A 20,416-nucleotide genomic window follows, 5' to 3' on the forward strand; every position below is an offset into this window, starting at 1 on the left:
AGGATGCAAATGATGGGGAAGGAAATTGCAGGGGATGGACACATTGAAATGTGGAGCTTGTTCAAGGAACGGCTACTGCATGTTCTTGGTAAGTATGTACCAGTCAGGCAGGGAGGAAGAGGTCGAACAAGGGAACAGTGGTTTACTAAGAATTTGAATCTCTTGTCAAAAGGAAGGAGGAGGCTTATGTGAATGCTCAGTTAGGCCAGGAGGAACCTAAAGAGAGAGCTAAGAAGAGCCAGGAGGGGACATGAGAAGTCTTTGGCAGGTAGGATTAAGGAAAACCCTAAAGCTTTCTATAGGTTTGTCAGAAATAAAAAATGACTAGGGTAATATTAGGGCCAGTCAAGGACAGTAGTGGGAAGCTGTGCATGGGGTTCGAAGAGATAGAGGCGCTAAACAAATACTTTTCATCAGTATTCAGACAGGAAAAATACAAATGTGTTGATGAGAATACTCAGATACAGGCTATTAGACTACAGCGGAACCTCGGTTATCCGGCATTCAATCATCCGAATACTGGATTATCTGGCAAGGTTGCAATGTCCTGATGCTCGGCTAAACCATGCTATCTGGCATTCAATTATCCGGAATTCAATTAACCGAACGTAATACTCCCAGTCCACATCCTTCAGATAATCGAGGTTCCTCTGTAGACGGAATTGAGGTTGAAAAGGAGGAGGTGTTAGTAATTCTGGAAAGTGTGAAAATAGATAAGTCCCCTGGACTGGATGGGATTTATCCTGGGATTCTCTTGGAAGCTAGGGAGGAGATTGCAGAGCCTTTGGCTTTGATCTTTATGCTGCCATTGTTTACAGCAATATTGCCAGAAGACTGGAAAATAGCAAATGTTGTCCCCTTATTCAAAAGGAGTATACAGACAATCCTGGTAATTATAGACCAGTGAGCCTTACTTTGTTGTGGATAAAGTGTTGGAAAAGCTTATAAAAAATAAGATTTACAATCATCTAGAAAGGAATAATTTGATTAGTATAGTCAACATGGTTTTGTTAAGTGTAGGTCATGCCTTACAAATCTTATTGAGTTTTTTGAGAAGGTGTCCAAACCGGTGAATGAGGGTAAAGTGGTTGATGTGGTGCATATGGATTTCAGTAAAATATTTGATAAGGTTCCCCATGGTAGGCTATTGCAGAAAATATGACAGTGTGGGATTGAGGGTAATCTAGCTGTTTGGATCAGAAATTGGCTAGCTTGGAGTAAGACGACAGAGGGTGGTGGTTGATGGGAAAGGTTCATCCCGAAGTTCAGTTACTAGTGCTGTACCGCAAGGATCTGTTTTGGGACCAGTGCTGTTTGTCATTTTTATGAATGACCTGGATGAGAGCATAGAGGGATTAGTAAATTTGTGGACGACATTAAGGTTGGTGGAATTGTGGACAGTGTAGAAGGATGTTGCAGGTTACAGAGAGACATAGATAAGCTGCAGAGCTGGGCTAACAGGTGGCAAATGGAGAAATGCGGGAAAGTGTGAGATGATTCACTTTGGAAGAAGTAACAGGAATACAGAGTACTGGGCTAATGGTAAGATTCTTGGTAATGTAGATGAGCAGAGAGATCTTGGTGTCAATGTGCATAGATCCCTTAAAGTTGCCACCCAGGTTGGTAGGGTTGTTAGGAAGGCATATGTTGTGTTAGCTTTTACTGGTGGAAAGGATTGGTTTTCAGAGCCATGAGGTCATATTGCAGTTGTACAAAACTCTGGTGTGGCTGCACTTGGAGTATTGCGTACAGTTCTGATCGTTGCATGATAGGAAGGATGTGGAAGCATTGGAAAGGGTGCAGAGAAGATTTACCAGGTATGGAGGGAAGTCTTATGAGGAAAGGTTGAGGAACTTGAGGCTGTTTTTGTGAGAGAGAACAAGGATAAGAGGTGACTTAACAGAGGCATTCAAGATGATCAGAGGATTAGATAGGGTGGACAGTGAGAGTCTTTTCCTCGAATGGTGATGGCTAGCATGAGGGACATAGCTTTAAATTGAGGGGTGATGGATATATCACAGATGTCAGAGGTAGGTTCTTTGCTCAGAGAATAGTAATGGTGAGGAATTTCCTGCCTGCAATACTCCTGGCCTCGCCAACATTAAGAGCATTTAAAGAGCATCATATGGATGATGATGGAATAGTGTAGGTTAGATCAGTTTCAGATCGGTCTCACAGGTCAGCACAACATTGAGGCCTGAAAGGCCTGTACTGCACTTAATGTTCTGTGTTTCTTCCTCTAGATCATTAATGTATAAAGTGAAAATGTGTGTTCCCTACACTGACCCTTTTGATCTCCTTATCGAAAGGAAGATATGTCAGTACTAGAGAGATCCAGACAAGATGCACTATGAAGACACCAGCTATGCCAGGACTATCTTATGAGGAGAGGTTGAGCCTGTACTCACTGGAGCTTAGAATAATGAGAGGCAATCTTATTGAAACATACAATATTCTTAAAGCACTTTAAAGGGTAGATGTGGAAAGGTTGTTTCCCCTTCTGGGAGAGTAGAGGGTGAGTGGGCATATCTCAGAGAAGTAATTGCACATTTATAACTGAGATGAGGAGGGTAGTGAATCTGTGGAACTCTATCGCAGACGGCTGCGAAGGCTGGGTCATTAAATACGTACAAGGCAGAAAAGACATTTTTAATTATAAAGGAAATTAAGGGCTACAGGGAAAAGGCTTGAGAATTATTGGTTAAACCATGATCTCATTGAATGGCAGAGCACAGTTAATGGGGCAAATAGCTGACTTCTGCTCTTACGTCTTGTGGTAAGAATAAATCTGTCATTTTTACAGACATAGAAAAACAACTTTATTTTTGTTTAGAACACAAGACATTGCTTTGTCATTTTCTAGTCAACACTCCAGAAAGCTGGTCACTGGACAGCTCAGTGTTATTCCCTGAAACAGATTAAACTGCTGACATGTAAACTAGAATAAAACAGAATGGACTGACTAGGTAGCAGGAATTATACACATACTCATTCTGAATTGGTTTGCAGTCTTTCACAGCAAAAATGGAAATCCAGTGGATAAAAATGGAAATCACTGTTCACTTCTCTTATTTATTTTGTATTAATTTAATCTTAATCTTTCCAGGAGAGAATCTCATCCTAATTGGATTTGAAAAAAAAACCTATCAACTTTTTGTATGTTTTGATTAAAATGTGGAAAGCAAATATTCTTACTAAGCATGGGTGAAGATAAATTTTAATCATTCCACGGAAATGCTCATTGCTAATTTCCATCTACTCCAAAGTGATTTGATTTTGTTTAAACAAAAAATTTCATCAATGCTCAATAACCCCTGGGATCCACTGTACTATCATTGAATAAGGCAGATTTGACACAAATTTCATAGTTCAAGCGTAAGGTTCTAGTTTGCTAAAATGCCATTTGAAATTACAAAATTGAAGATTATCTGGTTGGCATGTAAGAGTTGGACCAAAGGGTCTGTTTTCATGCTGTACAGCTCTACGACTCTATAATTGACCCAAACTCTTATTTTCAATGCCAGAAAACATAAAATTTCTGTAAAGATTGCATGATCAGCAAAATGTCTCCTCTGCTTTATCCTAGTATCTCATAACGGTACATTATTTTTCTCTCTTCTCTTGAAAACAGTTTGACAACTACTAGATTTCCATTTTAATGATGCATACTACTTTCCAGTATTTCACCAAGTTAGAAACTGAAAGTCTCACAGGCGAATTAGTTGATGCCAGGATTATTTGACACTAGGATGTTGCCTGGAATGGAGGGAAGTCTTTTAAGGAAAGGCTGAGAGACCTGAGGCTGTTTTTGTTTGACAGAACAACGTTAAGAAGTGACTTAACAGAGGCTAACTAGATGATCAGAGGATTAGATGGGGTGGACAAGAGCATTTTTCCTCAGATGGTGATGGCTAGCATGAGGGTACACACCTTTAAATTAAGGGGTGATAGATATAGGACAGATGTCAAAGGTAGGCTCTCTATCTCAGAGAGTAGTAAAGGGCTTGAAATGCTCTGCCTGCAACAGTAGTGGCCTCGCCAATATTAAGGGCATTTAAATGCTCATTGGATAAATATATGGATGATGATGGAATAGTGTAGGTTAGATGGGCTTTATATTGATTTCACAGGTCGGCGCAACATCGAAGGCTGAAGGGCCTGTGCACTGTAATGTTTCATGTTCTATCTCCCTGGGTCACCTTCGTTCTTTTTACTGTGAGAATGTTTCACATGAAAAGGTACGTTTGATACAGTGTTTCCTAATTTCTTAGAGAACAAGATATTAGCTCTCCATGTGTTTCTCTTTTGATGGCAGTTTCTCTCTGACCAATTTTGAAAATTTCTGCATTTTATATCACTCCAACATCAGATCGTCTCATTGGTTCGATGTTGGCAAAACAATAAATTCAAACTCAATTGGGGTATAATATCTTGGGGCATAATTTAAACTAAATAGTTAAATTTGAATTGTTGTCAAAACAGCAACCAAAACTCAGGCGTCCATTTCACAGCCAAATGTTACATATTTTCAATTTTCCAGTACACTCATTCTGCCATCTAGTCATATACACAGGTGCTTGTAATCTCTCTGTTCAAATCAGCATTCTTTCTCTTTTAAATATACAGTACATGCCTTCAACTCCAAAACAAAGTACTAAACTGCAAAATTCAGTTATACCACAAGCTAAGGTTGAAAATTAGTTTGGGGAAATGGAAGGAATGTGGATATTTTCTCAGTTTTGTTTCAAACTATCATAGTGAGCGAGCCACACCTGATCTAAGTGGACTTAAGTGTTCCATAACTCTGCTGCAAAGCAGATATCAGGCTTGCAGGAAAATTAGGCCATCTTGCCCCCAGCTGCCTCACTACTTGAACCTTGATTGTCTTCCACCTTGTCCTGTCCCACTGTATGCTAATGTTAATCTTGGTGATGGGTCGAGGTTTGTGACAGATTTCCCAGCTGTGAACCTACTGCTAGTCTCTGCAACCACCTGCTGGAAGATGGTGATAGGCCCAGAGCAGCAATGACAACGGCAAGATGTCTTCACTTAAGCTCAATGGACTCACTTTAATATCTGGCTTCAAGTCATTCTTCATTTGTCTTTTCTGCTCTGCAAGTTCCAAGGCAACTCTTCTGATGGTGTCAAGTTTAGAGCGATTGGCTTTACTTGAATTGTGGGACCAGTGTCCTGTTAAATTGAATAACTAGATTGTAGAGGGGGCTTTAAACTCATTAGAAGGGAAGGGGTGAGGGTTTGGGGAGGTGCAAAATGTAGGTTTACAAAGGAATTTTATAGCAGCTATTGGGTATTAGCTAGGGTGGGGGTGTGGGAGAGAGGGGGAGTACTTTCGCGTGCAGTTGGAGATGGTTTGAACTGAAATGGGAGGGGTAAAGGAGGCGATACATGGAGACAGAAGAGAAGGAAACGGAAAAACAAAAGATAGCATCGAAAATATGAGAAGTGATAGGCAGAGAATTCAAGCTCAACAATCAAACAGGGCTGCAGAGCAAAATTAACAGGACTAAGAATGTTAAAAAGACAAGTGGTGTGTCTTGGTATGCAGAGCAATCACAGAAAAAGTGAATTAATTAGTAATATAAATAGATACAAACGGGTATGATAAAGTTGAGTGTACGGAAACATGCCTGCAGAGTGACCAGGGATGGAAACTGATTTTCAAATAAATCAATGATATTCAACGTTTTTTCATAAAGTTTGCAGGACCCTGAGCTTTATAAAAAGAGACATAGAAAACAAAAACAAGAATGTCATGCCAAATATTTATGAAAGCTCAATTAGACCTCTGAGTATTAATCTAGAATGCTGCATTCGATCTTGGGAGCCAAATTTTAGAAAGAGTGTCAACAACTCAGTGAATGCAAAAAAGACCCAAGAACTATTGGGAAGATTAAAAAAGTTGTGATTCTTCTTGGACAAGAGAAAGTTTAGAGCTAATGTGAGAGATGGCTGAAGTGCAAACAATATTAAACTGTTTCCACTGCCAGGAGAGTTTATAAACAAAGACCAATTTAAGATAAGTGGCAAAAGAACTAGAGAGCAGACAAAGAGGTTTTCCAATGTACTGAGTTATAATGCCGTGAAACATGCTGCTTAATTAGCTGGTGAAAACCAATTAGATACAGTAAACTTGAAAAGGAAACACTTGCATGATTGTGGGGAATCGCTGGAACTAATTAGATAACGTTTTAAAAGAGCCAGCATAAACATAATTTGCTGAATGGCCTTTTTTGTGCTGTATGAATCTTTAATCACTTGAGGGAAGGTGATAGATGAAAATATACCCAGTTACCTTGGCCACATTTGGCCCGAAACTATGAGACTTCATGGTACCAACAGTCAATGCGAGATCCACCTCCCATCATTGACAGCCTGCCACTGTGCCTCCAACTTCAGTCGAATAAATCTATCTAGGATGGTAAGAGAATCTGAAACAATGGCTGATCAGTATGATTTTGAGAGTCAAGCTGTAGATTGAAACTTGTGGGAAATCTTCTGAACTCAGCTCTAATTCCCAGATAGCAGTAGGAATGCCTTTTCAGGGTTGACTGCATTGGGTGTGTTCATGACCCTGACCTGCTCATGACCTGATTTGATTTCTCAGTCACAGCTTCCTGGTTTCTTACTACCAATTTGATGTAACTGTAAGGCCTTTAGGTACCTTCAGAGAGAGAGAGAAGTTCAGTTTCAATCATGGTGACATGGAATTAGTTACAGATAGGTCAGGTTGTGACAAAATGGTGGGTTAGTCCTAAAAGATATTTGAGATTCTCAGTTACTTTACTAATATCAATGTATATCTACACTTTATTTCAACTAAACTTGTTTGATCCAACATGACAGCAGAGTAGGACACTGCAGCAGGACTTCAACCACTCCATCTGCTTCTTTTCTGTTTTGTTCCTTCATTACTTTCTTCTCAACGACGACCTAAAATCCCAGCCCTCAGCACAAACTCAGTGAGGTGTCCTCTTGGGCCGGTGTAGCAATCTTTCAGCTCAACCTAGCCACAGTGTGAACTTTCAGCCTCAAGGTGATTCCTGGTCAGTCTCCCAGCCTTCAGAGCCTCGAAGTGTGGTCTGCAGTTGAGGCCTGGCACGGACTGGAAGCTACTTGCCAGCGTGGACTGGGTTGGAAGGACTGTTGTTCTGAAGTCTTTATTTCTCTATTTTCTAATTTATTCCTACAATCTGTAATGCTGGACTTCTTATTTCTTAAGTGATGACTTGTAAACTTTTCATTGTACTCATCTGAGTTCACATGACAATAAAGCTGATTCAATTTGAATTTACAAATTTGGTGGGACTTGCATTTTGCTAGATTTCTGATTCTGTGACATAACCATTATTTCACCATAAGCTGTAATTAGACGTGTGTTTGAAGACACCTACAATGTTACCAACTTCAACAAAACAAAAAAAATCCAATTCAAGATCACATACAATGCAGAGCAAGAAATCTTGGAGTATACATTACAATAATGTATGATTCAATAATGTCTCAAGCCTACATAAGGTTAACTTTGGTATCATAGAGTCATAGAGACGTACAGCATGGAAACAGACCCTTCAGACCAGAGTTCAGAGGACAATGGTATGAAATGTGTTTTTTGATAGGACAGGAGACAATAGGCTCTCAGAATGGTTAACATGTAAATGTCAATCTCAAGCACAAAAGCTTACATACAGTACATCTAAAATTGTGCAACTTGCCTCTTTGGCTCTCTGGACAGCATCACTGGGTGGATTCCTAATCTGTGGTGATGACTTTGTGTTGATCTTGTCATACAGCTAGCATAGAAAAATAAAAGAAATATAAATGCAAACAAGAATAGGTACAAACAGAACATTGTTTGTAAATTATTGTAAACTCTTTCCTTTCCAAAAATGACTCCTATAGATTACTCACTCACTGCTGCACAAGTTACGCAACATACTTGTATAATAATTTTTCACTAGGCCAAATTTGCAATTCACTTCAGGAAACTGCTTCTTGATATGACTATACATGTGCAAAGCTGGTGTTTTTACTGTGCAGTGTTATGAATAACTAGTTTATGATTCATATGTTTTAGAATGCATCTTTTAGTTTTAATTGTTGAAAATAGGAGGAACCGATTGAGTATAAGGTAAAAACAACCGTAATTAAAAGGCAATTCAAAAAAGTGGAATCTATTGTATTTCAAAGGCCTTGTTGATTTAAGTGGTCCACAATGAGAAAAATCATGTAAAGATCTGGAGCCATACTTTTGTAGCTATTCCAGCAGAGGATAAGTAATTAGAGTCCTAGAGTATGGAAAGAGACCCTTTGGTCCAACTTGTCCACAAGATTAATCTAGTCCCATTTGCCAGCATTTGGCTCATATCCCTCCAAACCCTTCCTATTCATGTATCCATCCAGATGGCTTTTAAATGTTGTAATTGTACCAGCTTCCACTACTTCCTGTGGCAGCTTATTCCACATATGCACTACCCTTTGAGTGAAAAAGTTGTCTGTTAGGCTCCTTTTAAATCTTTCCCCTCTCACCCCAAAACCTATGTTCTCTAGTTCTGGACTCCCCCACCTCAGAGAAAAGACACTATCCATGCCCCTCATGGTTATAAACTTCTATAAGGTCATCCCTCAGCCTCTGATGCTCCAGGGAAAAAAAGCCCCAGCTTACTCAGCCTCTCCCTATAGCTCAAACACTCCAACCCTGGCAACAGCCTTGTAAATCTTTTCTGAAACCTTTCAAGTTTTACAACATCCTTCCGATAGGAAGGAGACCAGAACTGCACACAATTCAAAAGTGGCCTAAATAATGTCTGGACAGATGCACCATGACCTCCCAACTCGTACACTCAGTGCACTGACCATTAAAGGAAAGCATATGAAACACCTTCTTCACAGTCTTATCTATCTTAGACTCCACTAAGATATGAACCTGCACTCCAAGGTCTCTTTGTTCAGCAACATTCCCCAGGACCTTACCATTAAGTGTATAAGTCCTGCTCTGATTTGCCTTTCCAAAATGCAGCACCTCACAATTATTTAAAGTAAACTCCATTTGCCACTCTTCGGCCCATTGGCCCATCTGACCAAGATCCCGTCGTACTCTGACGTAACTTTCACTGTCCATTAACCCTTCAATTTTGGTGTCATCTGCAAATTTACTAACTATACCTCCTATGTTCACACCCAAATCATTTATATGGTTTCCCATTCTTTTAGAAAACTCTGGAATTAAAAGCCAATTGCTGATTTGACTGCTAAGACCATGAGTAATAAATGAGGTCTGCAGATGCTGGAGATCACAGCTGAAAATGTGTTGCTGGTTAAAGCACGGCAGGTTAGGCAGCATCTCAGGAATAGGGAATTCGACGTTTCGAGCATAAGCCTGATGAAGGGCTTATGCTCGAAACGTCGAATTCCCTATTCCTGAGATGCTGCCTAACCTGCTGTGCTTTAATCAGCAACACATTTTCAGCTGCTATGACCATGAGACAAAGAAAGGGCTGGAAACAGGTTCAGACGGGGAATAGAGTCCCATAACAGTCGAGATCTGGAAAGTAATAGTGAACTGAGCTAGCAGTTTATTTTGGGGACAAACATTAACTGAAGAAAAGAGCGCCAAGTGAATGTGTAGTAATTTGCCAAAAGGAAACTGATTATAGCTATCTCACCTGAGGAAGAGTTTTGAGCATGGAGATAAAGGTGACTTTATTAGGATTTCAGTGTTTTTAACAGTGTTCATGATTTGGAGATGCCAGTGTTGGATTGGGGTGTACAAAGTTACAAATCACACAACACCAGGTTATAGTCCAACAGGTTTAATTGGAAGCACTAGCTTTTGGAGTGCCGCTCCTTCATCAGGTAGTTGATCAATCACCTGATGAAGGAGCGGCACTCCGAAAGCTAGTGCTTCCAATTAAATCTGTTGGACTATAACCTGGTGTTGTGTGATTTGTAACTTTAACTGTGTTGGTGGTTTAATGGAGTTGAATTTTATTTCTGATATTAGTAATGAGATTGCATCAATTGTACTTGTCTAGTTAAGTTGTTTTCCTTACATAATAAACTTTTATGATGTTTTGTTAAAAGTACGTTGGTGGCCTCTTGTGAAGATTGACCTTTGTGGCAAAGAAACTGAAAAAAAGATTATGGTTTGTGAAGCTAGATTTCACGAGGTGATCTGACTTGTCCAGTATTACTTTTCTTCAAGTTTATCTTTGTGAATTCCTTTTGAGCATAGCCAGCTGGCAAGATGGGTTGATGTTGGAAATGCAACTGAAAGAGACAGCTGAGCAGATTGTAGAAGCATGCCTTGTGATCTTTCAGGAATCACTGGAGTCAGGGAGAGCCTCAGAGGACTGAAAAATGGCTGAGTAACATCCCTATTTAAGAAAGGATGGAGGGAGGAAACAGGAACATATAAACTGGTTAGCTTGAACTTGTTAGTTTGTAAAATTTGAGAATCCATTATTAATGTTGAGATTGAAGTGTACTTGGAAGCGCTTGAAAAAATAGGGCTGAATCAGCAAGGCTTTGTCAAAAGGAGGTCATGCCTGGCAAACCTGTTAGAAATCTTTGAGGAGATAATGAGCAAGTTAAAGAAATAAAGACAAAGGAAAGCCCGTGGACATGATCTATTTGGATTACCAGAAAATGTTTGACAAGATACTGCACAGGACGCTAATGGTTTTAAGGAAAACGTACTGGGTTGGATAGAGAATTGGAAGACTGGCAGAATGTAGGGGTAAAGGGGTTGATTTCAGGATGGCAGCTGGTGACTAGTGGAGTTTACAGGGTTCTGTGTTGGGACCACAACTATTCATGTTATATATTAATGATCTGGATGAAGGAACTGAGGACATTGCTGATGACATGGAAAGGCAAGTAATGTTGAGGAAGCGGTGAGGTTGCAGAAAGACTGGGACAAGCTAAGAGAGTGGCAGGAAGTGGCAGATGGAATATAATATTGGCAACTATGAGATTATGCACTTAGATAGGAAGAGTAGATGTAAGTCTGTTCACTGAGCTGGAAGGTTCATTTTCAGGAGTTTTGTCACCATACTAGGTAACATCATCAGTGAGCCTGTTTGTCCAATGTAATGTTAGTTACAGTTCTTGCAAACCCACTAACACACTAAAACAGCAGCTAATGAACTTCAAACACCCTATATAGACAACATGTAAAACTAACGCCATTTACAAAATACCTTGCAAGAACTGTAACAAACACTACATTGGACAAACAGGCCAAAAACTAGTCACCAGGATACATGAACATCAACTAGCCACAAAAAGACATGACCCACTCTCACTAATATCCTTAAATACAGATGAGGAATGATACCGCTTCGACTGAGACAACACATCCATCCGAGGATAAGCCAAACAGAGACATACATGAGAATTCCTTGAAGCATGGCATTCCAACTGGAAGTTTATCAATAAACATATTGACTTGGACCCCATTTACCACCCTCTGAGAAAAAGAACAGGAAATGGCAACACCACTGGAAATGATGTCATCAACCCAAGGCAACCTAAACACATAAATAGAAAGTGGGTCACGAACACCAGTGCTTCACCAGAGGCTCACTGATGTTACTTAGTAAGGTGGTGAAACATCTGAAAAAGAAGCTTCCAGCTCAGTGAGCAAACTTACATCCAGAATCTCAACCTGAGCTCAAACTTCTCAAAACTCAGTCGGAAGAATAGAGGCATAGACTATTTCCCAAAAGGGGAAAGGCTTTCGAACTCTGAAGCACAAAGGGATTTTAGAGTCTGAGTTTAGAATTGTCTTAAGGTTAACATGCAGGTTCAATTGGTGGTAAGCAACATAAATGCAATGTTAGTATACATTTCAAAAGGGGTAGAATCCAAGAACAGAAATGTACTGTCAAGGCTGTGTAAGGCTCCAGTCAGACTGCTGTTGAGATATTATGAGCAGTTTTGAGCTCTGTATCGAAGGGAGGATGTGCTAGAGTTGGAGGGGGTCCAGAGGAGACTTACAAGAATGATCCTGGGGGTGAGAGGTTGTCATATGAGGAACAGTTGAGGACTTTGTACTCAAAGGAGTTTAGAAGGATGAGGGGTATCTGATTGAAACTTAGAGAATACTGAGGGGCCTGGATAGAGTGGATATGGAGAAGATGTTTCCACTTGCTGGAGAGACTAGGTTCTGAGCAAAGGGACAACTCTTCAGAACTGAGATGAGGAGGAATTTCTTCTGCCAGATGTTATCTGTGGCACCCATTGCCGTAGAAGGCTGTGGAAGCTAAGTCTTTGGTGCATTGAAGACAGAGATAGGTAGGTTCTTTACTGGTAAGGGGATCAAGGGTTATGGGGAGAAGGCAGGAGAATGGGGTTGAAAAACATATTAGCCATTATTGAATGCTGGAGCAGACTCATTGGGTGAAATGTCTTAAATCTGCTGTTCTATTTTATGGAGGAACTGTACTAGCTTTGGTCTTAAGTATCTCCTTGGAAGTTCACAGATAAAGCCAGACTCACACCTCAGGTCAAGTAATTGCTGGATCTAATGTCTAAGGTGCAACCTGTGATTGGGTTCAAAACAAAGTTGGTAAAGAGAAACAAAAAATCCTCAGATTTATTTAGCTTGATTCTAAAACATGAAATCTACAACATCTTCTCAATAATAGGAAGTTAACTTGTTGCAGCTTGAGTTCTGGAAGTAATCAGCTTGGTTACAGCTTGAAATCACAGCAATGGACTACTGAAAAATGTTTTCTGATGTTTTAAAACAATGCTCAAGAAATCACGGGGAGGCCTGTGCTTGAGTTATTGAATGCAGAGCTAAAAAGGTTGATAAAGAAAGAGGAGAGGCATTTAATCATTGGACTAACAGAAAATCATGGAATTTTGTATCTTGGAGAGTAGCTGGAACACTGAAGAGAAAGTAGACTGAATGCCGGTGAGCAGTGATAATAATGGCAAGTTGTTCAAAGGAAAATTAGTGAATGTTAAAGAATGTCAGATAGGGGAATTCTTGGGATGAAGTAAAAGAAAGAATCTTTACAAGCTACAGTGTTAAGTTAGTGTCATGTGTTTGTTTGATTTTTCTTTATGTATAAAGTTTAGTTTTGATTGAAACATGAATTCTTATGGCCAAGACTGGTGAATTGCTGGGCGTTCGGATTTCTTCTTTAAACATTAATGGGGCCCATCAGGATCATAATAGCATGAATGATGAAAGATTTTACCTGTGTGATTCTTTAAACAGTTGCAAGTGGAAACAAATGGATTTATTCCCATCTATATTTGAAGAAATGAATTATTTTCTATAAACAGGTGAATAACCTTAAACCAAACCTCTCCCTCTTGTGGTGCAGTGGTAGTGTCCCTACCCCTGGGCCTGGAGACCTGCGTTCAAGTCCGACCTGCTCAAATAACATCTCTGAACAGGTTGAGTAGAAAAACAGCTTAATTTTAAAAAATGCAAATAAATATGTGCAATCATACAAGTCCACGACATATGTATGTTTACATTTTGCTATTTCATGCAGGTGGATTTTTTTTCTGATAGTTTTATTGTGACTTTAGATGGAAGCTAATTAATGATACATAAATTATATGATAACATACAATATGAATCATATGATACTCATTAGAAAGTCTTTTAAAACTGCTTTCATTTTAATTTAAGTGTGCTTTTTAAAAACGCACTTCTGTTCTTTGAAAATAAGAAAAGTACTAGTAAAAAATGCTTTAACTAATATTTTTCCATTGTACTAGGACGCCCAGCTATGAACTCACTACTGACCACATAATTAATTATAGCCCAGCAACTCTATCAGCAATAATTTAAATCATACATGAATGTTAATTTCCCATGGAACCAGATAACTTATACTGCACCAACCATTAAAAACGCCAAGGAGCAGCAGAGGTGGGACAATGTACAGTGCTGTGGAACTGCATGAAAGATTCTATCCATGGAAGGAAATTAGCATGTGTTTAACCTAGATACAAGTCAGGTATTGTTGATTCAAAGTGATGCATCTGGAGGACATAGAATCATATATCCCAGCTAATCTGAGTATAGTTATGGACAGGGCTCCAACAAAGAGTCTTGAATACTAAGAAAAAACAAATTGAACAAACTTGTTGCACAGCACTATAAAAGAGATGCAAAGAGATTCAGTGACCCACAGAAAAATAAACCATGGTCAAATCTCACATGACTTTCGTTATGTGTTTGATCTAGTTCATTGGTTTTCCTTCAAAAAACGTAGAGAGCAATATTCCATACCACTGTGAATCAAGGAAAGATGGAGTAAAGCAGGCTTTGTTCTGGAGCAATTTTTAAACATATTTTATAAAAAATAAAAAAACCTCAGATATTACTACTTGAATTACTGATGTAATAGAACTTGATTCATATAAATATATTGGTTCTCACTGGATTTAGAGAGGGTTTCTCTTGTTTGAAATATTGAAAACAAATCAGTATAGAATGTACTTGCTACATTTTAACTGTGTATACACCTTGTTTTCATTGGACAAGGAGTGGATGGATGTGTGTGAGAGAGAGTGTGTGACACAATGTGAGAGAGTAAGAGTAAGATAGAGAGAGAGAGAGAGACAGACAGAAAATGAGAGGGAATGGGGGGTGATTAAATGCACCTCCCAATAAATTCAGTATTCCAATTAAGGGAATCAAAGTTGGACTTAATGTACATTATTCTGCAAGAATAAAACATGATTTAAAATAAAACACTATTAAGTCCAATTTCACTAAGGTGGCTACATAAATGAATGACACTTCCCTTTATGAGAAGCTAATACAAGTTTAGCAGGGATCCAAATGCAAACTTCAACTAATTCTTAAGACATTACTGGCTACTTTGGAATAATAATTTGACTTTTTAATTCTGTAGTGACAAAGAGAAATGTTGCCATTTGAGCTGCAAAACTACTAGCATCTCCACTGTTTCTTTGGTACATTATAAATAAAGAGGGATACAGAATTTTATCTGCGTAATGTCAATTTTCAACATTGATTAATCAATCATCAAATTCTCATCTGAAACTCTGATTACAACAAAAAGCTTTAAAATTACAAAGGGTGATTATTTATAGGTGAACACTTATTGCACGTGTCAAATTCAGATGTGGTTATTTTATTGCAGGTGTTATTTTTAATGGATTATATCTTCATTAAATCAATATTTGCAAGAAGTTAATATATTAGCCAATGTGACTGCAAAACATTTTTCTTTCAACTGAAAATTCAGATTAAAAAAAAAAGAGAAGCTTCATTAAACAGTGCTGAAAATCTATGAAGGTGAAACTACTTATCATCTATGTTGGAATGTAAATGCAAAGGAGTTCAAACAGGGTGGGACCTGGAGTGCACGATAGGAATGCAGTTGAGCCCAGAGTCATATCCAACATGGTAAATGGCATCCTCACTTTATATTCTTATTCTCTCCTTTTCAAAATTGCATTCATCATTGTCCATTAGCAGTTCGATCTTTGCCCTATACTGCCATTGCAAAATACTATCTCCAACAATCTCTTCTACTCCAAAGTGGGCTGTTGCCTTCCAAATCAACACCCAATTTTTCCACAATGCCACTCAATTCTGTCCTTACACAGCAGCGAAATGGTTCTAATCAAAGTCATAAACAGAACCTTTGTGATTATAACTATAATGCACCAATATTCCTCCTCCTTCTCAAGCTCCCAGTTTTTGATGTGGTTAAAATAATGCTCTGCTCTCAATTTCAAAAGGAACTGCACAGTAATAAATTGATCTAAAAACCAAAACAATTATGAAAATACTGAGCGGTTCAGCCAATATCTTTGGACAGAAACAAAGTTAGCATTTTAGGTTGACGACCTTTCATCAGAACTGGTGAAAATAGTGGGACAAGGACAAGAGGAAGATCTGTGATAGAATGGAAGACAAGAATTGAATAGAGTTAGTCTTTCAGGGCCAAGCAGAAGGGACCACATTATGAGCAGCAAATATAATAGACTTCATTTCAGGAATTTATACAGCGAATGGCAGAACCCTCACAGTATAGATATGTCGAGAGATCTGGGTGTGCAGGTCCATAGATCACTCAAGGTGGCAGTGCAGGTAGATAAGGTATTGAAAAAGGCATTTGGCACGCTTGCCTTCACAGGAAGGGGCATTGAGTATAAGGATTGACAGGTTTTGCTGCAGCTTTACAGAACTTTACTTGAGCCACACTTGGAATACTGGTAGTTCTTCTATAATGCGATGGTTGTGTTCATGTACAACCCTGGATTATAGATAAACCATACTTTAGAAACAGCGCTCAAAATGTTGGCGGTGTAATCGTGTTACAGCCTACACTAGTTTTAAAAGTCTCCACTTTAGAAACAGTGTTCCTACTTCGTCAATTGCATTACAGCAAATTATCTTAAAGAAACGCGCATTACAGCAGAATGACCTGTACTGGTTCTGGTCACCACACTGCCAGAAGGATGTGGATGCTTTGGAGAGAGTACAGAAAAGGTTTACCAGGATATTGCCTGGTATGTGGGAGTTTAGCTATGAAAAAAGGTTGGATAGACTAGGTTTGTTTTCACTGGAAGACAGGGGGTTGAGGGGTGACCAGATAGTAGTTTAAAAGATTGTAATGGCATAGGTAGAGTGGGAAGTATGAAGCTTTTTCCCAGGGTGGAGGGGTCAATTACATTGGGACACAGGGTCAAGGTGCGAGGGGACAAGTTTGAAAGAGATGTGAGAGGCACGTTTTTCACATCAAGAGTGGTGAGTGCCTGGAACATGCTGTAAGTGGTGGTGGTGGAAGCAGACACAATAGCAGTAATCAAGAAGCACCTGAATGAAATCATGAATAGAGGAATACAGATCTTTTAAGTGAAGACAGTTTTAATATGGAAGTGTAAAATGTGTCGGCGCAGGCTTGGAGGGCCAAAAAGCCTGTTCCTGCGCTATCATTCTTTGTTCTTACTTATTGGAATAAGTACCTGTAAACTAGAAGGAGCATTTAGGTCCTCAGATGGAGTGAAAAGAGATGCCATTGAGTGGGTGGGAGCTTTGGGAGGGATTGAGAAGTGGACAAAGGTATCAAAAATCAATGGCGAATGCTGGAGCACGAGGAGGGTAAAGTCTGGTTTTACTGTATTGTGAACGCAGAAGTAAAAAGGCCGATTTGGTTCAACTTTCTGTCACTATTGCATAATAGAAATTTTGCTGCATCATCAAAACATATGTGATCAAGATATAGGAATAGGGAGAATGGAATGGAGCCCTTTTAGTGTGAGAGATGCAAGTATTGTGCCAGAGCTGTGAACGGCAGTGGCTTATGAAGAAAATTAGTTAATATGCTGTTGCCAGAAATGGAGACAACAACGTCGATGATGGGAACAGAAAAGTTGGAAATGGGCCATTGAAAAAAACTGAGAGAAGGATAAAAAAGGAAGCAAGGTCGAAGAAGTTTCTTAATTCAGAGTTATGGCCAGGAAACTTGAACCTTGAAAAGTGACAGAGAGCATCAATGTGTGTAGTGAGAGACAGGACAAGTGAAGGGTCAAGGTAAGAAGAAAGCAGTTCAGTGGACAGGAACAGGCTGAAATGGTGGGCCTACCTTGTATAAGTAAGCTGCACATGGCTGAGAGGCTATCATAATGGGAAGCATTCGAAACAAGATCACTGGAGGAAATTAGACTAGTGATTACTCTGGAAACATTTGATCAAACAACAGCAGGTCAGACTAGTGCATAGTATAGCTGGTTCAGAGAAAGTCAGAATTGAGATGGCCGACGTCAAGTTAGGAGAAAAAAATTAATCAAACTATGAAAGGGGCATGAGCGATGTGTCCAGATGAAGGAAGAATAATTAAAATGGCTGAAAGGATCCAAGAGTGGAATGTCTCCATGCAAAGTATATGGAAGTGAATGCAATGGAAGAAGAACTCAACTTCATCCTGAGTTTGAAACTTCATTAAGGTGGGGATGTGAAGGGATAAAATATGGTCCCTATTTTGGCCAGATCGGTCACTCTTAGACACGGGAAAGTGAGTGGACATTGTGAACATAGGGCAAAAGGTGAGATTCATTTTGTTAGTAGTCAGGACTTCCAGTAATAATCATTAGAAAAGATAAATGCAAGAACTTTAAAGTAAGTAAGTTGCAAGTAATCCTATTCCATTTCAATTACTTACTGACAAAATTAAAAATCACACGGCAGGTTATCATCCAACAGGTTTATTCGGAAGTATTAGCTTTTGGAGGCTACCTGACAAAGGAGCATCGCTCCAAAAGCTAGTACTTCCAAACAAACCTATTGGATTATAACCTGGTGTTATGTGATTTTTAGCTTTGGCCACCCCAGACCAACACTGGCACCTCCTCATCATTACTGACAAAATCCAGTATAGTATTAAAGAGGAAAACGAATCTTTTCATATATGGAAGTAATTCACAGAATAACTGCTGCTGTGTCATGACAAATACTATCAAGGTATCATTAAGTGCATACTTCTGCTATTCCCACACCAATAATAAAATGGCTGATCAATCGATTTTCTAAAATTTTGCAGTCATGGTATTTGCATTTTAAATTTCTTTGACTGATGCTAGTTTAAAGTAAATAAGTTCTAATTCTTCAAATTTATCTGTATGATTTCGTGCAATGCTGTGAGGCCATCCAGAAACTATTTCACATCATCATTTTGGAATACCAATAATGATCACTATGATATCCCACTTGACTGAGAATAACACAAGGAAACCTTTCCACGGAAAGCAGTTTCAAATGAAGAGTCATGTAAAAAATAGAATTCAACATTCATATCTTGAATATTAATGAATATACAATTATTTCTTTTTGTTGTGCTCGGCTGCTTTTGTTATTTTTTTCTCAAATTATACATGCATTTTAGAACAGTGGTGATGCAAATTTGAGAGCAATTAATCTTCTAAGCAATTCACACCTATATCATTTCAACAGTGAATGATAATACTGAAAACAGACAAAATGTCCCATGGACATCAGCTGCTAGCTATCCTTTTACCGAGGGCAGATATGAACACATAATAAATCAACACAACATACCTTCAAGTGCATGGGCTGATTTGTGGCTGATACCATAGGATTTGACAACAAAATTGAAATGTAGAATGTACTGCCTGATTCTGTCGTTGTAAGTTTGTTTGATAGATGAAGACAATTTGTAAACAGGACACAACCTGTTTATATAGTGTTAATTGACTATTGCACTAAAGTGAACCATGCAAATTGAATCCACATTAAGATTTTCCAGTATCTAGAAGCACAGAATGATCTAACCAACAATCATTTGCACCAAAAAAATTGAACAGGAGTCCAACGATCATCTCCCTCATTCATCAAATAATGGTACTATGTTTGCATTCAGCAGCTGCCAGATTACTTGCAATATTCCCATGTTCACATTTTATCATGTGCCATGCATTGGGATCTGACCATATTAAAATAAGGGCCTGATCACGAAAAATAGTTTAGCCTTTTTACTGGGGCCACTATCAATGTGCCCATACTACTCTATCCATTTTCTGCTAATGTTCACTATATATTAAATATATCCTTTAAGAAAAAAGGTTAATCAGATATTTCTAAAATCTACTAATATTATACTACTCTTGACTGACTTCATATTAGTGTCAACCTTGTGTAATATAAATTTCAGAACTTCAATAACTACTCATAAATTGAAAGTAGCAGTAAAAACTCTATCTGGAATGAACTATTAAGGGACAAGAACAAACTTATACAGGAATAGAATGCAATTAGCCATGTCTGGGAGAAGAAAGAGTTGAAACAAAACGAACAGAACAGTTTTAACAGCTGCTTGATTAGTGGCTCCCTCATGGCACAAGAGCAACTGATTGGCCAGCTAAAGAATTGAGAGAGTTAATTGCAGGACAGCTGTTCCTTGAAATAGTCAGTCAATGCCAAACGTACAAGGAACAAGGAAGCTATTTCTCAGAAAACAGACTGCAGACTTACAATATCTTAGATGAAAGAATTTAAAGGATCATCAATAATGTGTCACACCACAAACTTGAGGAATTCAACTCCAGGGTTCTTTAGGAGCAGAGCTTTGGAAAATGAAGTTGCAGAAGGGTTGAAGCCCGAACACACCCAGAGACAGACACTATCTGTTGGAATTGTAGCTAAATTCCATCATTAATCAGGTAATAGCCAAGCTGAGTTGTGAGGCTTTGACTTGCTTACTTGAGGAGTCTTATTTTGCTTGCTACATTCTATAAAGGTTAAATAATTGTTTCAATATGTGATTGTGTGATTTCTTAATAAGTGGCCAAATTAAAGGTAGCTTATGGGCAGAGGTTTTTTTTGGGGTTGGAATGGAGGGCTGCACATTCTGAGGGTGAGAGGTTGGAGTGGGTG

The 20,416-nt window shown here is 38.8% G+C and overlaps 1 protein-coding gene across 4 annotated transcripts in view; it reads right to left on the bottom strand.

The window, feature by feature from the left end:
• caska (calcium/calmodulin-dependent serine protein kinase a) overlaps nt 1-20,416 on the bottom strand; it is a 618,991-nt gene that overhangs the window by 83,378 nt on the left and 515,197 nt on the right. For all 4 annotated transcript variants that reach the window (XM_060833558.1, XM_060833557.1, XM_060833556.1 and 1 more), the window contains exon 12: nt 7,734-7,811. In XM_060833558.1, the coding sequence (XP_060689541.1) occupies nt 7,734-7,811 (78 nt within the window). The remainder of the gene's footprint in view (nt 1-7,733; nt 7,812-20,416) is intronic.

Source organism: Hemiscyllium ocellatum, chromosome 12 (genome assembly GCF_020745735.1).
Source record: "Hemiscyllium ocellatum isolate sHemOce1 chromosome 12, sHemOce1.pat.X.cur, whole genome shotgun sequence".
Lineage (NCBI taxonomy): Eukaryota > Metazoa > Chordata > Chondrichthyes > Orectolobiformes > Hemiscylliidae > Hemiscyllium > Hemiscyllium ocellatum.